The sequence below is a fragment of the Marmota flaviventris genome, chromosome 7 (genome assembly GCF_047511675.1).
Source record: "Marmota flaviventris isolate mMarFla1 chromosome 7, mMarFla1.hap1, whole genome shotgun sequence".
Lineage (NCBI taxonomy): Eukaryota > Metazoa > Chordata > Mammalia > Rodentia > Sciuridae > Marmota > Marmota flaviventris.
In genome coordinates, this window is record NC_092504.1 from 96,982,843 (window position 1) to 97,004,248 (window position 21,406).

Sequence of the window (21,406 nt, forward strand, 5' to 3'; positions counted from 1 at the left end):
TAAATTGTAATAATAATATAAGTTGCCCATCATTGGAGTCAACAAAATTATAATTAAAATTTTGGAGGAAAACCTGAAAGAAAGAAAGCTAAGTCGTGAATAGCCAGGTATGCCTATAATACAGGGAGGGTGAGGCTGAATCAGGAAGAATGCAAGTTTGAGGCTAGTTTGGGTAATTTAGCAAAAATTCTATCTCAAAATTTTAAAAAGGGTTGAAGGTATAGATCACTGGTGGAGTGCTTGCCTAGTTAATGCATGTTATGGTCCTGGATTTAATCCCCAGTACAAACAAACAAAAAGATGTGAATGTTCACAATGCAGAATTTATATCATATATGTTATAGCACACAGCCAAACCCAGGCCACTTGCCAATTTGTGTGTGTGTGTGTGTGGGGGGGTGTCAAGGATTGAACTCAGGGGTATTTGACCTCTGAGCCACATCCCCAGTCCTATTTTGTATTTTACTTAAAGACAGGGTCTCACTGAATTGCTTAGCATTTTGCTTTTGCTGAGGCTGGCTTTGAACTCCTGTCTCAGCCTTCAGAGCTGCTGGGATAACAGGCGCCTGGCTCTGCCAATTTGTTTAGACCTCTTTACGTGAGGTAATATTTTACACACAGCTGAAAAAAGGCCTAACATGTATGCACTGTGTGATGTTGAATCCACATCCCTCAGTTCCACACGTAAGGAGACATTAAGTCATACAGCTTTTTATTCCTGAGCTAAAATAAGTGTCTGAAAAGAAGACTTTTAAAAACATTTCATTTATAAAAAGAAAAGAAAAGAAAGAAAAACCAACTTACCAAAAACAGTTTACCCTTTCCTGTGAATAATCAAATTGAACAGCTGAACATTCCCTTAGGTCTAGGATCCGAATTGGCTCTGGAGACTTAAAAAATAAAACAGAAAGAGCAACCTACATCATCATAAAAATAATCACATCAATCCATCCATCATTTATCATCTAATCAGACTTATTAGAATAATATGTACTCCATGTTTGTATACATATATCATGTATAACTAAAAAGAACAAATTTTTAAAAAAAGAGTTCCACCAGGTACAACTGTCAGTTTTTTTTTTCTCTAAGAGGACTGATATATATATATATATATATGGAAAAGACTTTTGAAGTAAAGTTACCCACCTCTGGTTTTAGAATTAGCCTTTCATGAAGGTAAGCATTAAGAAGAAAGACATTGCCTCTATCAACTTACATTTGATAGAGATGGATTTTTACCCATGGAAGGGAGTGTTATTTTTCTCTCTTTTAAAACTTCTACTTTCTCAGAATTTTTTTATAAAGAAAGTGAGAAGAAATAAAATAATCTTAAATTGGCATAATAAAATGGGCATGGGAATGGACATATTTTAATAAACAGAGAAATCGCTGGAGAGTGATAGTTAACAAATTGTAGCAAAAGAAAAATTCTGCTACCCTACACAGAAGGAATTATGTGCCCTAGAGAACAATAGTTCAGCCAGGGCAATAGGGCAACTCTGGGATACACATCTTGTCTTTGCAAAAGAACTCTACTCATATCAGGAATCAGGAACTCATCTCCAATCATTTATTGTTTCAGGTGGACAGAAGGAGAATTTCAGGGATTTTTAGAGGCAGATGTTCCTTTTATCTAGAGAGTTGGTTTTTAAAGAAAAATATGTTTCTCACCATCTGGTCTTTGAAGTATTTCAGTTCATTTCTGTGCAAAGTGAACCATCTTGTTTTCCAGGTCTGAGGAAAAAAAAATTAAAACTTATAGGTTTTGAGTACAGGAATGCAATATCTGAACTAGATAGTTTACTTTTAGTTTTGAAGTATCTAGAAGATTAGATAAAAATAAGTCTGAAAATTATTGTGTGACTGAGAAAATATTTTCAAAATATCTAATACATAATTAAAATTGATTCCATGCATTAAGTTCATAAAGACGGCAGGGAAATTATTAGCCTATTTAAACAAAAAAAGATGTAGCCTCTCATAAATATTCAAGATGATTATAACAAACAACTAAAATTTCTATATTATTAACTTTTATAATAGCAATAGATAACATTTTTGAGCACTTTCTGTGAAATACATACTATTCTTTTTTTAATATTTATTTTTTAGTTGTAGTTGGACACAGTAACTTTATTTTATTTATTTACTTTTATGTGGTGCTGAGGATTGAACTCAACATGTACTTACATTAAATATTATATACTTTTTTGGGGGGAGGGTGCTGGGGATTAAACCCAGGGCCTTGTGCATGCAAAGCAAGCACTTGACTGAGCTATATCCCCAGCCCTAAATATTATATACTGTTTATACATATATTAAATATATTTAATTACATATGTATATATGTGTGCATATATACATATAGATGTATATGTTTGTGTGTGTGTACACAATCCTCATTTAAGAGACAATCCACATATAACAATGCCAAATATTATTTTTGTCTTACAAATAAGCCAATTAAGGTTTGGAAAACTCAAACCACATGACAATATAAACCTTGCCTAAGAATTCTATGGCAAAACTGTTGCTGCCACTGTCACCTTCTTCTATACTAAAAGAATCCTTATACATTCTGGGTGGCAATGTAACTAGTTAAAAGAAATAACAGGATTTAAGAATAAATATGCTCAAATGTGAATATCCCCAGTCTTCAGGAAGCATCCAACCTAGTAGGGACACAACCAAATGTTTAGGCTGGATTCAAGCAAACCAGTACCCCTGAAAAAAGAGGCTAAGTGTCCCTACTCTGCATATAGGAAGGAGCAGACGCAGTCCCTTCATGAAGGTCTCCGTGATGCACTAACATGAGATAGAAGACAATCAATGTTAGGGTCTGTAAACAAGTCAGGATGGCGCCTGGCATTTTGCCAGAGGGAGTGGTTTGTGAAGTAATGCCAGCAAGCCATTAAGTGTGGAGATTCCTTATTGGTTGACTGCTGTATCTAGTTTATGTTAATTAGATAAGCTGTGTGGAATGTATAAATACCCCTCCTGTCCTACAATAAACGGCTCCCACTCCTGCTGTATCAACGTACACAAGTTGTTCGTCACCCCCTGGTTATTTTGCTGCAGCCGGACTGTGGCAAATCACATAAATGGGGGACAGTTGCATACAATAGACTTATAAAGCTCTAAATTATGTTTTCTTTGGGATTTTAAAATAGTTTTATTATCGTCAGTGATGTTTGGGGCCTACCTTTAGTCCACATTTCATATAATTTTGACTTCTTTGTTAGAAAAAAGGAAAGAACAGAAGCATTCTGCCTTATCATACCACCTTTATCCTCTCTCATTCCATTAAAAGGATGACATGGCTTCTGGTGTATTCATTGTAGAAAACCAATGTAAGGCTTTCTAAAAGAATAAGCAAGTATTTTTCCAGAATTTTGACTAATCAGTCATAAAAGTGAACTCTTTCAAATAGGTAAAATTATAAGTGGGTCAAAATGAGTTGGCAATTATGCTGTTTAAAAAAGGACTGTCAAAATGAGAATTGAGTCTGTGAGACATGTTCTCCTTCTTTGTGGCTGGCATGAGCAAAAAACGCACTTCCTTACCTTGACGAGGCCCCCCTGTTTGGTGAGGTAGCCTTCTTTGGTACCCAGCTGAAAAAGAAAGAAGCACTAAGTGAAGTGCAGAACAGTCACAGCATGATGTCTGTCTCTCTATTACTGTCTTATTATGAATAAAGAACAAGTCTGCTTTTGATCCTTAAATGATGGTCTTTCATTCTTCACCAGGCACTTGAAAATCTTCCACATCCTGTCAGAGATTGTTTAGACTGGATCATTTGGTGTAATTTTATAGCAACAGACAAGTAGGGAAAGGCTCTCTGCTAACTGCAGCTAGCAATTTGCAAATAATAAACCACATTTTTTCACTTATAAAAGTCAGCGTTTGTGGAAGCGTGTTATGTGTAACCCAGCAGCTTGTACTGTTGCAGGAGAATTAGCACCTAAACACACATATGCACATCGATGGTCAACCATAGTGGGCCCTCCTTATCCACCAGTTTCACATCCTCAGATTCAACCACAAATTGAATGTATTTGGAAAAAAAAATTGTACTGAACGTACACAGAATTTTTTCTTGTCATTATTCCCTACATAATACATTCTAACAACGATTTACATAGTGTTTATGTTATATTCGATATTACTTCATCTAAGATGGTTTAAAGTCCATGGGAGGATGTGCATAAGTTATATGCAAATACTATGCCATTTTATATAATAGACTTGGGTATCTGAGGATATTTGTATCCATGGAGATCATGAAACCCTTCCCCACAGGTACAGAGAAATGACTGCATTTTTTGGAAACTGGATTAAGAAAAGTAAAAGGATTTATTTACTTTGGGGTTTCCCAGGGTGTGCATTATATTAATATGCTTTGTAAATTTTAAAGAAGGAACCTCAGAAGTAGCATTTCCAACATTTATTTTATCACATATTCTTTCCATCTCCACATTTCCCTACTTTCTCCAAAACATTTTTTTTTTTTTTATACCAGGGATCAAACCCCCAGGGGCATGTAATCATTGAGCCAAGCCTTTATTATTATTATTATTTTGAGATAAGGTCTCACTAAATTGCTCAGGCTGACTATTTTTTAATATTTATTTTTCAGTTTTCGGTGGACACAACATCTTTATTTTATTTTATTTTTTTTTAATGTGGTGCTGAGGATCGAACCCAGGGCCCCACGTATGCCAGGCGAGCGCGCTACTGCTTGAGCCACATCCCCAGCCCACTCAGGCTCACTTTAAACTTGTGATCCTCCTGCCTCAGCCTCCCAAGCCACTGGGATTACAGACATGTACATCTGTGCATGGCTGCAAACCATTTCTTAAGGCTCATATCTATGGAATAGATATTCAGGAGTGCAGATTTATTCACACCTGATTTATTCAAAAGGGATTTGAAGTGGGAATGAGTCGTTTCCTTTAACTCACATACTACTAAATCAATACCAAATGTTACCTAGAACTTATGAAATATAATGAACAATCAGGGACTGCATGAATAGATATCTGCATGAGACAAGGAACCTTAAATCAAGAAATTAATTCATAAATTCCTGATGAAACTAGATTTCTCATAGGATGTTTTGTCTAATATGATCTTATGTTAGAGTGCTCGCCTAGCACAGGTGGGACCCGGGTTCAATTCTCAGCAACATATAAAAATAAAGGCATTGTGTTGTGTCCATCTACACCTAAAAAATAAATATTAAAAAAAGAGTTTTTTTAAACAAAACAAAACAAAACAAAAACTGGGAAATGACTAGGTTGATGTCAAGGTTCTTTTTATGGGAGTTTCCAGACTATTTTTTTCCTGAGATGAATTTTGCCTACCAAATAAAAAGAGGAACAATCACCAACCACAGTACAAAGAATTAAAACAAGAAATAATATCCAGTGACTTTTAAAAGTGCTGTGGCATAAAAGTAAGGATGGACTTCCCAGGTGTTCATTTAAACAATGCTAAACAATATAGATGAATTTGATATCATATAATCAATATTATTTATTTTGATGTTAAGGGAATTGATCCAATTGAATTGAGTTTAGGTATATAGAGCAATGGCAAAAATTACCATTTGGGGTGGTTGCAGGTTACTCTCTATAGAATTAAAATAATTAAGGGTAAATTGTTATGTAAAAGACCTTAATGTAATTATTCACTGATATCAAGCTAAGGAATAGTGCTGTTCACTTATCTCACCTCCACCCAAATAATATGCTATTAGTCTAGCATTTTTCTATGGTTTTGATAAATGGAAAACTACCAATTGAAGAGCTGAGAATATTAATTTTATTCCAGGGTCTCAGATTATAAGAAATGAAATAATTATATAGAAGATTTGTCTTTTAAAAAATTTATGATCTATAAAAAAAAGATGTTTATAAGAACATCTTTCCCAAGTTGGAAACAAGCTTAATGTTTAAAAATACAGGATCAGCCTTTCTGACTACCTTCTTTAAAAAGCCATGGGTTGGGGGTGGAGCAAGCAGGCAGTAGTGTGAGTGTGTGGTGGCACATGTGCACCTTCATGGAGGGTGGTAGAGTCCAGGCAGTGTACAGGGAATATTTTTGTGAATGATGGTGGTGATGGGTCAGCAGCAGCTTGGAGGGAAGTGTTAAAGCCCAGCAAGGTGAGGAGAGCTTCTGCTCAAAGTGGTGAAGGTGGTAGATGGTGCACAGTTTTAGAGACAAGTCATGGAGTGCATGTGCAGTGAGGGCAGGGATGGCATTGGCCTGGAACTGGGTGTTAGAGCCTGAGTTGGGTGAGCAGGGTGTCCAAGTAGGGTCATGGATAAAAAGAGCATCAATTGAAGATGGCTTCCATTCAGCTGATTATCATAGAAGTAAATGTATAGAGGATAATGGGGTCAATATTCCTCACTGTGGGACAAGGTTATTACAATATGAAAAAGGAAAAAACTAGAATGAGCTTCGTGGTTCTGGATTAGGATTGAAGGTACTGTTATGAACCCATGGAAGGTGAGTGGATATATGGACAGATGAATAGATAGGTAGATATAGACCAAAAAAAGTGCGTGTGGATTCATATGTAGATGCATGCATATTTTCCCTTTTCATTGAGTGGTTAGCAGAATGACACTGCAATGAAAATAAGCAAATACTGCTCAAATGTTGATTTCTAAAGCACCACTTTGCAGAAAAAGGAGCAAGTTTTTTTTTTTTTTTTCTTTCTTTTTTATTGAGAATTAGCTGGTTCCAGAGCTGGGAACAAGGAAAATATAAGTCTGGAATATCCTGCTGTATCAGAAAGTTATAAAAGCATTTTGAGACCATATGAACACAGAAGTCATCTTGAAAGACTGGGGAAATTTAAAGGATCAAAATAAATAAGGATAGTCATGATTATAACCTATCAATACAAAAAGGATTGGATAAATGTGGAAAATAAAAATATTTCCCTTACAGTACAATAACAGCTAATATCAGAGACTTGCCATTTGTTGATATCATTGTAATAATTAAAACAGCAAAGAAACATCAATAAATGCTAAAATTGGTAGATAAAATTTTGATGAGGAGTAGGATATTTGTATAGTCTCTAAAACCTCCACAAATATTTATTAATAAAAAAAGGGGAAAATGATTTTAAAATAAAGAAATGTTAAGTGCATACATTGCTTAAGTCTTCCAACACCCACCTTAATGGGACAAACTGAAATTGTATCCATGTGAGAGTTTGCAATGAGAAGCACAAAGCATGTTCTTGTGGTATTTCTATCAAAAATACAGAACTCAAATCTAATGATGATTCAGTGTCAGATAAACCAAAATTGAGGAACAGTTCACAAAATAACTGACCTTTAATTTTCAAAAACGTCAAAGACATGAAGTCAAGGAAAAACTGAGGAGATGTTTTGTCTTGAAGAATACTCAAGAGATGGGACAAATAAGTGTAATTTGTAACTGTGTATCGAATCTTTTCCCTATAGAGAACCTTATGGAGAAAACCTTATGGAGAAACTTGAATGAGATCTCTGGATAAAATGGTAGCATGGTATTAATGTTAGTTTCCTAATTTGAATGGTTCTGTGTGATCATGTAGGTAAATGCCCTTGTTATAGGAAATGTGCCACGGAAGACTTCAGAGTGATGGGGTATCATGTAGTCAATTTAGTTCCCAATGGGTCAGGAAAAACAGAGTTCTTTGTACTATTCTTTTAATTATTCTGTAGGCTTGGAATCATTATAAAAAACAGAACATAAAAACCTAATAGAGGAATTACTAAATAAATTGATGTACCAAAATAATGGAATATTAAAGAATTTTCTTAATGATGTTTTAGGAAACTATGTAAAGACATGAAAGCTGAACATAACATATAATTAAATAAGCATATTTATAACTCTACAATATAAAGCTCATTATATATGTACAATTATATATATAATATAAAGCTCATATATAATATTATATATATATATATATATATATATATATATATAGAGAGAGAGAGAGAGAGAGAGAGAGAGAGAGAGAGAGAGAGCGAGCTAACATATGTGTTTGGAAGGACAAACAGCAAAATATTAAGTGTGAGAAAAACTTCACAGATTGAATAATAATACTGAAAAACACCAACATGCAAGGGAGATGCCTAAGAAGAGGAACTATAAAATGTGTCAGAGATCACAAAATATAGAACAATGTTGCAGAAGCAAAGGAAACAATTTTTAGAAGGAGAGAATTGTTTAAAATGTGAAATACCACAAAAGGGAAGCTAATGAAGCTAAAGTTTTTATAAGACTTATTCTATGCCAGGAATTTGAAATATTATCTCACTGACTCTCTACCAACATAACTACTTGACATTTCACATTTAACATGTCCAACACAGAATTTCTCATTTCCATTTCCAAACTCAGTCCTCCTCTAGTCTTAGCTATATTCGGAAGTGGCAGGACTATTTACTCTGTTCCTCTTGATTTCTTGTATCACATTCAATTCATCAGTATGTCTTGTCTCTTCTACCTTCAAAATACATCCTGAAGTTGACTAGTTCATACTTTAACTTCACTGCACTTTAACTACTACTCTTATCCTCCTTCCCCAGGTTAATACCATCTCTTCCCTGAACTGCTGTAATAGCCTCTTGAAAGGTGTTCTTACTTAGTTCCCACTCCAGTTTCCATGTACAGTGAGAAGGATCTTTTTTAAAAAGTAAAAACTTAAGGAACATTTTAAAACTCTCTTATAATTTCTCATCAACACTTGGAACAAAAATCCTTTGCCACATGCTATGAAACATTTCATATTATGTAAAGGAGGAAAAATTGACATTTTAGATTTGACAATTCTTCATGAATTGCCCAATATTTAACCTCCATGATCCTTCCCATGATTGAGAAGCAATTCTCCATGGGTCTCTTATGTTTTTGTATGTCACAAAAGCATGGCACTAACATCCTTTTATTAAAGATCAAATTTTAAAAGTATGTTTGCCTGACAGACAACCTTGGAAGACAGAAATAATATCTCCCTCAAAACCAAAAGTCAGACATGCTAGTGTGCATTATAAAAGATTTGGGTTCCCAAAGCTCAGGGTTCCTCTCCTACAATACAACCCACTGTGTATATAGTTATCACTTGGCCCTTTTAATGTACTCCTGTGGGAATTAGAATTCAGCACAGGTTAGAAACTCAAATGCCAATATTCCGATGATGCTATTGCTGTAAGAAGCTACCGGCCTTGTCTCTGACCCAGAAGGCTTGTGTCATCTAGTAGCATCCATGAAACTGTGTCAGGCCAACTTGTTAGCTTGTAAGTAGGATAAGATCTTGGACTCTTCACAGTTCTTGACACCCACGGAGGCTAGTATGTCCCAAAGCATTGTGGCAACTAAAATAAAGTTTCACAAACTCAGTTGGGATGTACTGTACTGTTCTTTGAGAACATCATTGTCTTACAGGACCTGCTCCCCTCCATTGCCTCAGTAATCTCATCTTTCACCACTTTCTCTCTCTCCATCTAGGCATGTTTGCCTCCTTGTGGTCTCTGAAACACCACAGTGATAGTGCAGTGATACAAACCTGTAATGCCAGTTACTTGGGAGACTGAGGTGGGAGGATCACAAGTTCGAGGCCATTTTTGTTTCATTAAGTTGCCAAAGATGGCCTTGAACTTTTGATCTAAGTGCCTCAGCTCCTGAATCACTGGGATGACAGATTGCACCTGGTATCATTGTCCACATGTGTTTTTCCTTTCCGTGAAGCTTCTGCTCAAATGTGACTTCCTCCGAGAGGCCTCCTGGGTTTCCATCTTTTCTCCTTGTCCTTTGTTTTGTGATGTATTCCCAACTAGAATGTGAACCCTTGCAGTGGGGGGCTTTGCCTAACCTATTGCCAAACTCTCAGTGTTGTATATATGGTAGGCACTTAAAAGATGTTTGTTTAGTTGGGCACACTGTTGAACACCTATAATCCCAGTGACTTGACTTGGGAGGCTGAGGCAGGAGAATTGCAAGTTTGAGGTCAGCCTCAGCAACTTAACCAGGCCCTAAGCAACTTAGCAAGACCCTGTCTCAAAATAAAAAGTAAAAGGGCCAAGGATATGGCTTAGTGGTAAAAAACCCATGGGTTCAATCCCTAGTACAAAAAAAAAAAAAAAAAAAAAAAAAAGAAAGAAAGAAAGAAAAAAGAAAAAGAAAGAAAGAAATTGTTGAAATTGTTTAATAAATAAATTAATTAAATTAAACCTCATCTCAGAAACTCAATGCTTTGTTGGTATATGTGTATGTGTGTGTGTGAGGGTTTAAACCCTGGGCCTCATTTATGCTAGGTAAGCACTCGAGTACTGAGATACATCTGCATTGCAATGCCTTGTTGTTTATATGTCATAAATAGTAATTTCCCCAAAGGCAGTTGCCAAAGAATGTTAACTTCATATAAGCACTTATATTTCTGGTCAATGGGACATCTTTCATTTTTGCTTTAAGGAAGTTCTTTTTCCTGTAAATAGAATTTAATTCTCTACTTTCACTGACAGCTTGTGCAAGAACTGCATTTCCACAGGAGAAAGCAGAAGTCTGAAAACCCTCAGAGCTGTCAGATTGGAGGCAGAGGTGCATGATCCTATGGCTTTCTGGGGTAACCAGTGAAGATGAAAACTTTGTGTTCAGTATAAACAATAATTCTAATCAGATCAGAACTCTTTCCACAGCCACACATGTACAGTCATCAAGGAGTCCATAGTGGAGTAATGAGAGATGTTTCAGAATCCACTCGAAAGCCTTTTAGAGTTGTTGTTGTTTTGCCTGTATAAATGCACAATAAACCAGATGTGGTGGCACATGCCTATAATCCCAGCAGTTAGGGAGGCTGAGACAGGAGGATCGCGAGTTCAAAGCCAGCCTCACCAAAAGTGAGGCACTAAGCAACTCAGTGAGAGCCTGTCTCTAAATAAAATATAAAAAAGGGCTAGGGATGTGGCTCAGTGGTTGAGTGCCCTTGAGTTCAATCCCCAGTACCAATAAACACATAAATAAACAAATAAATAAATGTACAATAAACTTCATGGGATTCTCATTAAATAGTGTGAGTTATCATTGTCACTGTCAATCAACCACTCACTACTATTTAAAAACAGCATTATACAAACTTTTCTGGGCAGGTGAATTCATCTGATAGTTGGAGCGAGCAAAGAATTAACAAGGCTTCCAGAATTTTATCTCAAGAGGCTTATTTTTACTAAGTATGCTACATCTTGTGCTCACATCAACCCTTCAAAGGAGGAATTATCTGCATCTTACTGTTTGATAAAAGACACACATTGTAGGCTCTTGATCTGATTTTTACTTTCTTTTGACTTTAAGTTATTTATCACCTTACTTTCCCAAGTGTTTCTAGTTCTGAGGATGGATACTTTCTTCCTCAACTGTAACAAAGTCAAAATATCTTTCTTGACCGATTTCTAGGATTTTTCTTTTTGAGAAGATGTGGCAGAGTAAGAAAAATGTAAAGAGTACCATGAACTGGCTGGGCTATAAAGCTCCAAAGACAAGCTATGAAACCTGTCCTTGGAAGTGTCAGGGTAGCTGGGTACAGTGGTGCACGCCTGTATTCCCAGTGGCTTCGGAGGCCGAGGCAGGAGGATTGCAAGTTCAAAGCCAGCCTCATCAACTTAGCAAGGCCCTGAGCAACTAAACAACATACTATTTGAAAATAAAAAATAGAAAGGGCCAGGGATGTGGCTCAGTGGTTAAGTGTCCCTGGGTCCAATCTCTGGCACCAAAAAAAAAAAAAAAAAAGAAGTGTCAAGTTGGTGGGGGTGAGACAGATGTGCAGGTAGTTCATTATGATGTGATAATTCTTGGATATAGGTAAATAGCAGGCTCCAGAGCCAGAAAAGGAACATTTATAAAGAAGCTGATGGAGTCAAGGAAGGCTTCCTGGAAGGCACTGATCCCGGATGCTAATCTTGAGGGCTGAGTGGACAGTAACAGCGTTGGAGGCATTTCAGCTACAGGGAGGGCAGAAGGAACAACTTATTGAAATGCATGCTGTTTGAGAGAGGCAGGTTTTGTCAAATAAGCATGGAAGTAGCATGAGATGAGGCCAGAGGGCAAGCAGGGTGTATGTGGGCCATGAAGACTATGGGCACCACAGAAGGATATGAAACAAGCAGGTTATGTGGTGAATCTGCTTTTTAATAATAAGATCTCTCTGGCAGCAGGGTGGAAAAAGAACTGCAGAGACAGAGCACTCACATCTGTTTTAATATGGTTTGTAGCTGAGTATCTGCAAGTGATTATTTTTCAAGTGTTATGATTGCTACTTAGAATTTGGGTATTGTCTTTATCCACCACATGAATCCAGATTTCTTGTAGTAATAATGTTCAGCAAACAAGAGGCAGCAAATAGAAGAGCCCTGGGAATAATGAAGAGAAGGGGCTGCCAGGGAGGGATCTGCAGGGTCACAGTTCACAGAACAAACATAAATGGACTCTTGAAGGACAACGAGTGCTCTAGTTGCACTGCAGCTGAACAATGGCCCCCGATGCAAAGAAGTGCAAATGTTTTCAGTCAGTGCAGGAAAAAAGAGCTAGGAAGAAAATAACACCATGAGTTTTTATAGTAAAGCAGGAGAACACTTTTCTTCCGTGGAGGGTTGAAATGTAAAAGACAATTTTTTTCTTAATTTAAGACATTTGTCAAAGAAAACTGTTAAGTCAATAGCTAAACACAGCTCTCACCCATTCTACCATGAACTTTGCTTGGATATCTAAAGATCGGAACTTAAGTGCCATTTTCTTTTTTCTTTTCTTTTCTTGCTTTCTTTTTTTTTTTTTTTTGTACTAGGGATTGAACCCAGGGGCACTGAGCCACATCCCCAGCCCTATTTTATATTTAGAGCCAGGGTCTCACTGAGTTGCTTAGCACCTCACTAAGTTACTGAGGCTGAATTTGAACTTGCGATTCTCCGGCCTCAGCCTCCAGAGCTGCTGGGATTACAGGTGTGTGCCACCACGCCCGGCTCGACTTTTAAAAAAAAAATTGTTCTCATTAGTTATATAGACAGTAGAATGCATTTTGACACATCATACATAAATGGAATATAACTCTCATTCTTCTAGGTTGTACATTTAAGTGCCATTTTCTAAGTATTTAACATCTTGTTGCTAAAGCCCTGTGTGTTCACAAGTGTGCTCACGTGTGTGCCTGTGTACATGTGTGCCTGTGTTTGTGTGTATTTGTGGTGCTGGGTATAGAGCCCAGGGCCTCAGGCATGCCAGATAAGCACCACTGAGCTATACCCCCAACCCAATCATTGTATTCTTTATGATTTACATTGGATCAGATGAACTGAGTCCCAAGTCTTATATCCCAAGCTAGAATTTTTATGTGAATAAAACTTCAACTTTTACTGCTCTTACAACTCTTACTGACTTCCAGACAATGAAAGAGCTCATGGTTAGACTGATGTTACTTACAGAAGGTGCAGTGGGCACGAGGTCACTTTCTGTTCTTCCTGTCTGCATTGCTGTGTGAACCCTGACAGATTCATAAATGGAAGGTTCTTCCACTACTCTTGGATAGGGATGTTTCAGAACGATCAGAGTGCCTGAATAAGGACAAAAAAAATATATATGTATCATCAAATGATAGCCCCAGAAGGAAGATCCAAAATGCTAACTGGATGCCCATGACTGGATTGTAAAGTTGCTCATTTTCTCTTGTGTTCAGTTATTCATTTTTCTCAACATTTGTGGAATAACTACCGCATGCCAGACACTTGAGCTGGACACTGAGACAGCAAGCTTGGTAGAGATGATTTTTGGCCTCCTAGAGCTCTGAACTAGTAATGGATATAGTCATTTAAACTAGGAGGGTGGTGAGACCGGTGGAAGCAACATAGGCCAAGCATGTTGAGAGCTCCTAAGAACCTCACGAGAAGTATTCAGGAGGCTCTCAAAGAGGAGATACCATTGATCCCTTAAGCAGTAACTGGAAGACTTCCAGGTGGGGTTTATGAAACCAGGAAAACAAATAAACAAATGCCCTGGGGTACAGGAGGATCTAGCAGTTTCAGAACAAACTTGTAACAAATCAGTGGATCTCAAAAAAGGGGACTCAACAGCCCTCTCCTCACTTTCTTCTACCACTCTGTCAATTAACTGAACGAAACCTTTGCTTTGCTTAAGGGAACAGAACACCAGTCAGCTGGTGCTCACCTGTGACTGCCTCTACTGCGTCTGGAGGAAGGGCCAGGCACTAAATAGGCTCAGCCCAGGGGCCAGACCTTGAGTCTTGGGAACTTTGTACAGAAGCTTCGAACACTTCTGACTTAACACTTTGATATTTCCTCTGCTGCCTCCTTCCCCTGATCAATGAGTCCATCAGAAACTAGAAACGTTGACTACAAAAAAATGTGAACGAAATGGACTTTCCTCCCTTGCTATGGCTTCTTGCTTTTTATTTCACTAAGGTCTTTTCTACAGCAGGTCGAGGATGGCACTAGACAGAGGAGGTGTAAAGAATTCGGTAATTCATCAACAGATATTCATGAAGCCCTGCTCTACCCTGCACCGACTAGGCACTTGGGAGATAACAGCAAACGTGAGGCACCTGCTCTTTTAGAGCTTATATTCTAGGAGGGGAACCAGAAAAAGAATGGGAAAAAAAATGTCATGTGTGAGAGGTGTTGTGGAAAAATGAATAGAACAGGGTAAAGGGACAGAGGGTGAAAAGGGTGGGATTGGGAGAGGTGATATTTTCCAGCAGTGGCCATCTTTGAAGAGATGATTTGAAAGATTATATAAAATAGCTGGGCACCATGGCACGCACTTGTAATCCCAGCAACTCAGAGGCTGAGGCAGGAGAATTACAAGTTTGAGGAGTTCCTCAGCAACTTAGCAAAATCCTGTCTCAAAATAAAAATATAAAAAGGTCTGGGGATATAGCTCAGTGGTAAAGCACACCTGGGTTTAATCCCCAGTACTGCAAAGAAAGAAAGGCTAAAAACAGAATATATGGACACTAAATTTTGGTACAAGAGGACAATGAGAAAAGAAAAAAATGCTTCCTTTGTGGTTAAAAAAAATACAAAACCTAATGTTAATGATGAATCTATATAATTTTTTTTTTTTTTTTACAATGCTTGAATACATACAACATCTGATTACAAAAAACAGAACTGTGGCTTCTGATACCTGGGGCCCACACAATGTGCTGCCATGAAATGAAAAGACATGTTGAGAAAAGCCAAAAAAGAAGTCCCTGATCTCAGTCTCAGAGAACGAAGGCGGTGGCCCCTCCTCTTTGTGCCTCCCATTCAGGTCAGTTGCATTGGGATCATAATGAAAAATGGCTTGCCCTGTTATCAGAGGCCCCATCCTGTTCTTGCACATTGTCTGTGCTCTCTTTTGTCAATGTGACCCTTCCATGGGAACACATCTAGTCATATAAGGAGAAGGGGCCAGTTACAGTTTCACAGTCAGAATGAAAGCAACACCTAAATCAAGAGCAGCCGTTGAGCAGGTCCAGGGGCCACGCAAACACGGATACCATTGCTGTTGTGTGCTGAACTTGGGGAGGGCTGCTGAAATCCTACCCCAGAGAATTGCCTTCAGCGGCAAAAAGAGCCCTGGATGCAGAGGCAGAGCACAGGGCTGGATTGCCACCACTACTACGCTGTCCCGTTGACCTTGGATGACTGTTCTAAGCTTTCATTCTATCTCTGACTATAAGAGCAGTCACACTTTCTTCACACCAGGTAAAGAAGTGATTGTGGACAATTATAAAAATGGTAGATAGCATTCTACTTTGGTATCGAGAACTCCACAAAATAGTTTGAGTTCTTGTCCTATCTTCAAAGTTAATGCCAAAATTTCACCCTATTCCATATACTTAATATTAAAACAATGCTTTAAGTGAAAATAGAAAGATATACCTGATGGATATTACCAGAAACACCCTTTGCATACTCTTACCAGCATTCCTGTTATTTCTGTAGGGAATCATTACACTGATTGGTTCAAAACATTTATTATCTGACAGTTCTGGGGGACAGGAATCTGACATGGATCTCACTAGTCTGAAATCAAGGTAATGGCAAGGCTGCCTTCCTTCTGAAGCTCTAGGGGAGAAGCTGTTCCCTGGTATTTTCTAGCTTCTAGTCTAAAGGATATCTTTTTTTGACTTTTCCTCCATCTTCAAAGCTAGCAACAGGAGGTCAGGTCCTCCTTATGTCGCCATCTCTCTGGTTCTTCCTCTTCTGCCCGACTCTTTTACTTACAGCAATTCTTGTGATTACAATGGCCCCATCTGCATAATCCAGGATAATATCATCTCAGAGTTTTCTGACGAGCAGTCTTTATTCAACCTATAAACTTAATTCTCTCTTGCCACGTGGCATACCATATTCACAGGTCAGGGGAGAAGTGTTTGCATGTGTTTGGATGGCCATTATCTGGTGGACCCCAAACTTAGTCTCTGGGAGAGAGGAGAACCATAGGAACCAGGTGTGCTGCAGTATGAAGGTCTCTGGGCTGGGGTAGTTGCCTGAACCTGCAGGACCTCAACCACTTGATATTAGAAAGTCACTGCATTTCCTATTTCATTTCAAAGTTCTCTGGACCCCTTCAGAGCTGTTGTGGTGTCAAATTCTTCTTTATACCTCCATGCTTCAGAGTTTCTGACGCAGTGAAGGCCTGATGAGCGAGGGAATGGATGAATGAATGCTACAGTAGTTCAGACTTAAGTCAGGGAAAAGCCTGGGGTGAATGAGGCTCCCAGGCCCACAGCTCCCCTGGGCTATGCCAAGAGCAGGACAACTTTAGACATGACTCTTTAAAATCTCCATTGGAAGGGAAATTCTATTTTGGAAACCTCCTCCAAAGTTTAACCCAACAAAAGCTGATTCAGGGAGGTAGTATTGAGTCAACTAGAAGAGTGGAATTAACTGTAGGTTGATTTTTTAACTAGTAAAACCATGAATGAGGCTAGATTCAATTGTGGAAGGAAGAAAATGACAAACTACTTATAAAATGGTACCTTCCATAAATAAAAGTCTGGTGTCAAAGAAGACAGAACTTTAGCTGAACATTCTTGTCCAAGGAAGAACAAATATATAGACATCTTGGCCTGGCTGCTAGGCTTCGGATGACTCCCTTTCTATAGAGACTGTCCCATTCCACTCTACAGAGATAGAGTCCCGCCAGCCCTACAGAACCACCGGGCAATGGCCCCTCGCCCACAAACATGCAATCTGGGCCACACTCATTAGGTTTACTTCCTGTGTGTCCCCTTACTTCCTTCTCTGGAAGGAAGGCCACCAATTTCAGTGTGTGAAAAGCATGAAGTAGACTGTTGTTTCCTGCCTTTGACATGAAACCTGGTTTCAGTAACGTTCTGCGGAGGTACATTTTGGAGATGAGCAGGGGCTAGACAGAGACAGACTTTCCAACTCACTGGAAACCTCAGAGTTGCCATCACAACTGATGAGATGATTCCTGCCTCTTGGTTGTTCGACTTGCCCTTTAATTCTGGGAGGACATATTAGTATCTTTCTAAAAAAAATTTCCAATCTTCTCTCTGTACTGTGCTCCCCCTACACTATATATTTTCTTTAATTCACTTAGCTAGAGTTAGTTTTTGTGTTTGCAATCAAAAGAAACTTATCTAATGTAGCCACCACGGACTCATAATCTCCCCCTCAAGGTCCAAGATAGTGCCTTGGCTCCAAAAGAAGAACTCTGGGTTGGTGATATTTAGACCAAAAGAACCCAGAACTTGGTTGGAAGATAGAGATAAAAAGCAACGGGAGGCAGGGGGTGGTGGAGGAAGATCAACAACCACAGGCCTTGGAAACTTGGCTGCAAGTTTCACTTCAGTTTCTGAGCTGCATGAAGGGGACTGTTGTTTCCTGCCCTTGACATGAAACTAGGTTTCAGACATGCTCTGCAGAGGTTCATTTTTGAGATGAGCAGAGCTGGATGGGGGCAGACATTCTAGCTTGCTCTGGCTGAATGATAACACAGTGATGTGTAAGAGGTGCATCAATAACTCTGTGTGCAACAATATGAGACAGCATTCAAGGACTCCTATCTTGTGTACCAGCAGGGAGCCAGGAAAAGACAAGAACAGCCTCAAGCCTCGGGCATTATTTTGGTATCTGAAATAGAGTGCAGCGCAGAGGGCACAGAACTCCTGAAGGGAAACTTTTAAGTATTTCCTTTATACCATCAAGTTGGTACTTAGTCATTACATTCCTCAGCTGGACTCTTGAGGTGTTGGAGGACAAAAATGATATCAATTCATCTCTCTCTATAAATCAGTGGCTAACAATGCCCATCTTATGGCTGGCATTCAATAAAATATTTGCTGAACAAAATTAAAATGGGATCACATACACCCATGTTTTTTTTTCATTACTGCCTTCAGGTTCAGAAAACAAGTGCTGCAAATGGCATGATGGGTTCTGTCTTCTCCTGCCAATTGGCAGTGGGTCTCTTGGCCCAGGCGTACATCAATATTCAAGGCCCTTGTTTTCTTTCCTTCCTTTCTTTTTTTCTTTTTCTTTTTTGATACTGGGGTTGAGCCCAGGGGCCCTTGACCATCAAGCCACATATCCAGACCCTTATTTAAATTTATTTTTTATTTTGAGACAGGGTCTTGCTAAATTGCTTAGGGCCTCACTGAATTGCTGAGGCTGGCTTTGAGCTCCTGAGCAGCTGGGATTAGAGGCATGCTCCACCTCCAGGCTAAGACCCTCTTCCTTCCTTCTTTGCTACCTGCTCTACAAATGGACTTTATCCCACATTCATTTATATCTGAATGGGCTTTAACATTCAATTTTCAGTCTCACTGGGAGAAATACACTGAGAGAGGGGAAGTAGAGCAGTTACCTAGGGCAGGAGAAGATTCTGTTCAAATATCCAAGTCAAGTCAGGTCACTGTTATTAGAGTGGGCCCTTGTTTGTACCATTCATAGGAACCCACAAGGAACTGGATTAAAGTCTGAGGACATTATGAACATTTGATAAACCTCAATTAATTTGTCCCTAAATAAACACTTCATGATATACCAAAGAATTTACAGCTCTTGCCTAGAATCTGATGGAATTAACAACCAGTAAAGGGCTTTATTAAATGCCAGACATAATGCTGGAATATTTATGTTATGCCAAAAATTATTCTATATATTTTACATATTTTATATGTTTTTGTGTGTCTATATTCAGTCTTCACAAGATATGGTAGTATGAACAATTACCACCAGCTCAATTTTTTTTTTTTTTGGAAGAGGTACTGAGGATTGAACCCAGAGGTGCTTTACCACTGAGCCCCAACCCAGCCCTTTTTATTTTTTATGTAGAGACAGGGTCTCACTAAGTTGTTTAGGGCCTCACTAAATTGCTGAGCTGGCCTTGATCTTGTGATCCTCCTGCCTCAGTCTCCTGAGCGGCTGGGATTATAGGTGTGCACTATCACACCTGGTACCATCAGCTCAATTTTATAAGGTGATGACAACCAAAGGTCAGAGAGGTTATGTAACTTGCTTGGGGACACATAGTTGGCAAGTAGCAGAGGCGGGATTTGAACTGGGAATTCATGTGTTCACTTACTATGCCATAATTATTCTCAGTTCAGGTGCAGTCAGCATGAAATCTTTATGGTATGATAAATGGTATACTGTGTTGTGGTCAAGAATTCCCACGTATAAGTCAAAGATTAAAAACAATAGATTCTTTAGGAGGCAGCTTGAGGAAGGAGATGTGAGGTTTTGCTTTAACATTTCCATCAGTCCTCAGTTTCCTTTGTAAAAGAGAAATCAAATGGTTCCAAACTCCCTTCCTATTCTAAAATCCTGTAAATTTAGTTATTTTCAGAAGTATCATGCGATATTTTAATTAAATTTAATTTTGACTTCATTATTTTAAAATGCCACTTGGGTAAGATGGCTGATCTCACAGAATAAGAATAGCTGTGGCTGTAATCAAAAGGTTGGGGATCCCCATATCAAAACAAAAAAGTGAAGTGGAAATTTGACATTTTCAAAAGAACAAGATAGGATCTTTAAAACCAAGAACCAAGTATTATAAAGAGTAAGCACAAAATGAATACAAAAATACACAAATACATAAATAAGTGGTAAGCATAAACACAGCACTTGACTGTGTTTTTCACGTGGATTTCATGATTAAAGTCACCACACACTGTAATAAATTGTACATGACCACATCACATAAAAAGTATTGAATTTATGAATGAAAGCCAATTTTTTTCTAATAATATTTAGACTTTTAAGTAGAAAGGTAAGCGCTGTCTGTATTCTTAAGAATATATACATGAAATTTGGCTAATTACAAGAAGATACAGTGAACATTAGTAACAGATCAAAGATATTTAAATAATAAAATATTTCTCAAATATCAGAGGCTATTGAGTTGAGGTGGAAGTCATGGACAAATATGAATATGTTTTACACAATATCCTGCTATTACAAATGAAAGACAAATTCTGAATTTTATCATTATTGAATATATATACAACACAAAACACCCTTTCAAATTATGCTTTGTATCAACTTTGGAAGTTAAAATTGTCAGGCATTTGCTAGTTACGGTGTCAGCAGGCAAACTGTTATGCATTGAGAATGGTGCTCAATGTGACCTACTGTGGGAATGATGAGTAGAGATTCCTGCCAATCTGGGCTACATCAGGAAGCATTCATGATTAAAAAAAATCCCTCTCCTCGTAGAGCTTACATACTAATGCAAAAAGTAAGCTATTTTAAAAAATGAATTGCAAAATATGTTGGAAGATAAAAGGGTCATTGGCAGATCATAGTAAGTGAGTACATTGCATTATCTCTGTTATGTATTTGGGAAATTATTGGGTTTTGAGAATCGGATGTATCATGACAATGTTTATGGGTCTTCGTAGGAGAAATTAGAGTGAACTTAAACTTCAATGGAGAGTAGAAAGATTAAATGCAGATTATAACAAGGGAAAGGGGAAATTACAATAATAAAAAAAATCTTTTTTTTTTTTTTTTTTTTTTGTTACGGAGGATTTAACTCAGGGGTGCTTAACCACTGTGTCACAACCCCAGTTACTTTTATTTTTATTTTTTTACATTTTGAGACAGAGTCTCACAAAGTTGCTTTGGGCCTCGATAAATTGCTGAGGCTGGCCTTGAATTTTGCTCCTGCTTCAGCCTCTCAAGTTGCTGGGATTACAGGCTTTCCCCAGTACCATGCCCGGCAATAATGGAATTCTTAAAACTGACACTGGGTTCGATCCTCAGCACCACATAAAATAAAATAAAGTTATTGTGTCCGTCCATAATTAAAAAAAATATTTTTTTTTTAAAGAAAACTGACACAGGTCCCTCCGATCTTGTATAGGAAT

The 21,406-nt window shown here is 38.1% G+C and overlaps 1 protein-coding gene across 1 annotated transcript in view; it reads right to left on the reverse strand.

Moving 5' to 3' along the window:
• Dapp1 (dual adaptor of phosphotyrosine and 3-phosphoinositides 1) overlaps positions 1-21,406 on the reverse strand; it is a 50,279-nt gene that overhangs the window by 5,109 nt on the left and 23,764 nt on the right. The window contains exons 4-7 of the mRNA XM_027935376.2: positions 13,483-13,613; positions 3,567-3,614; positions 1,675-1,737; positions 805-890 (exon numbers count right to left, since the gene is read on the reverse strand). Coding sequence (XP_027791177.1) covers positions 805-890; positions 1,675-1,737; positions 3,567-3,614; positions 13,483-13,613 — 328 coding nt within the window. The remainder of the gene's footprint in view (positions 1-804; positions 891-1,674; positions 1,738-3,566; positions 3,615-13,482; positions 13,614-21,406) is intronic.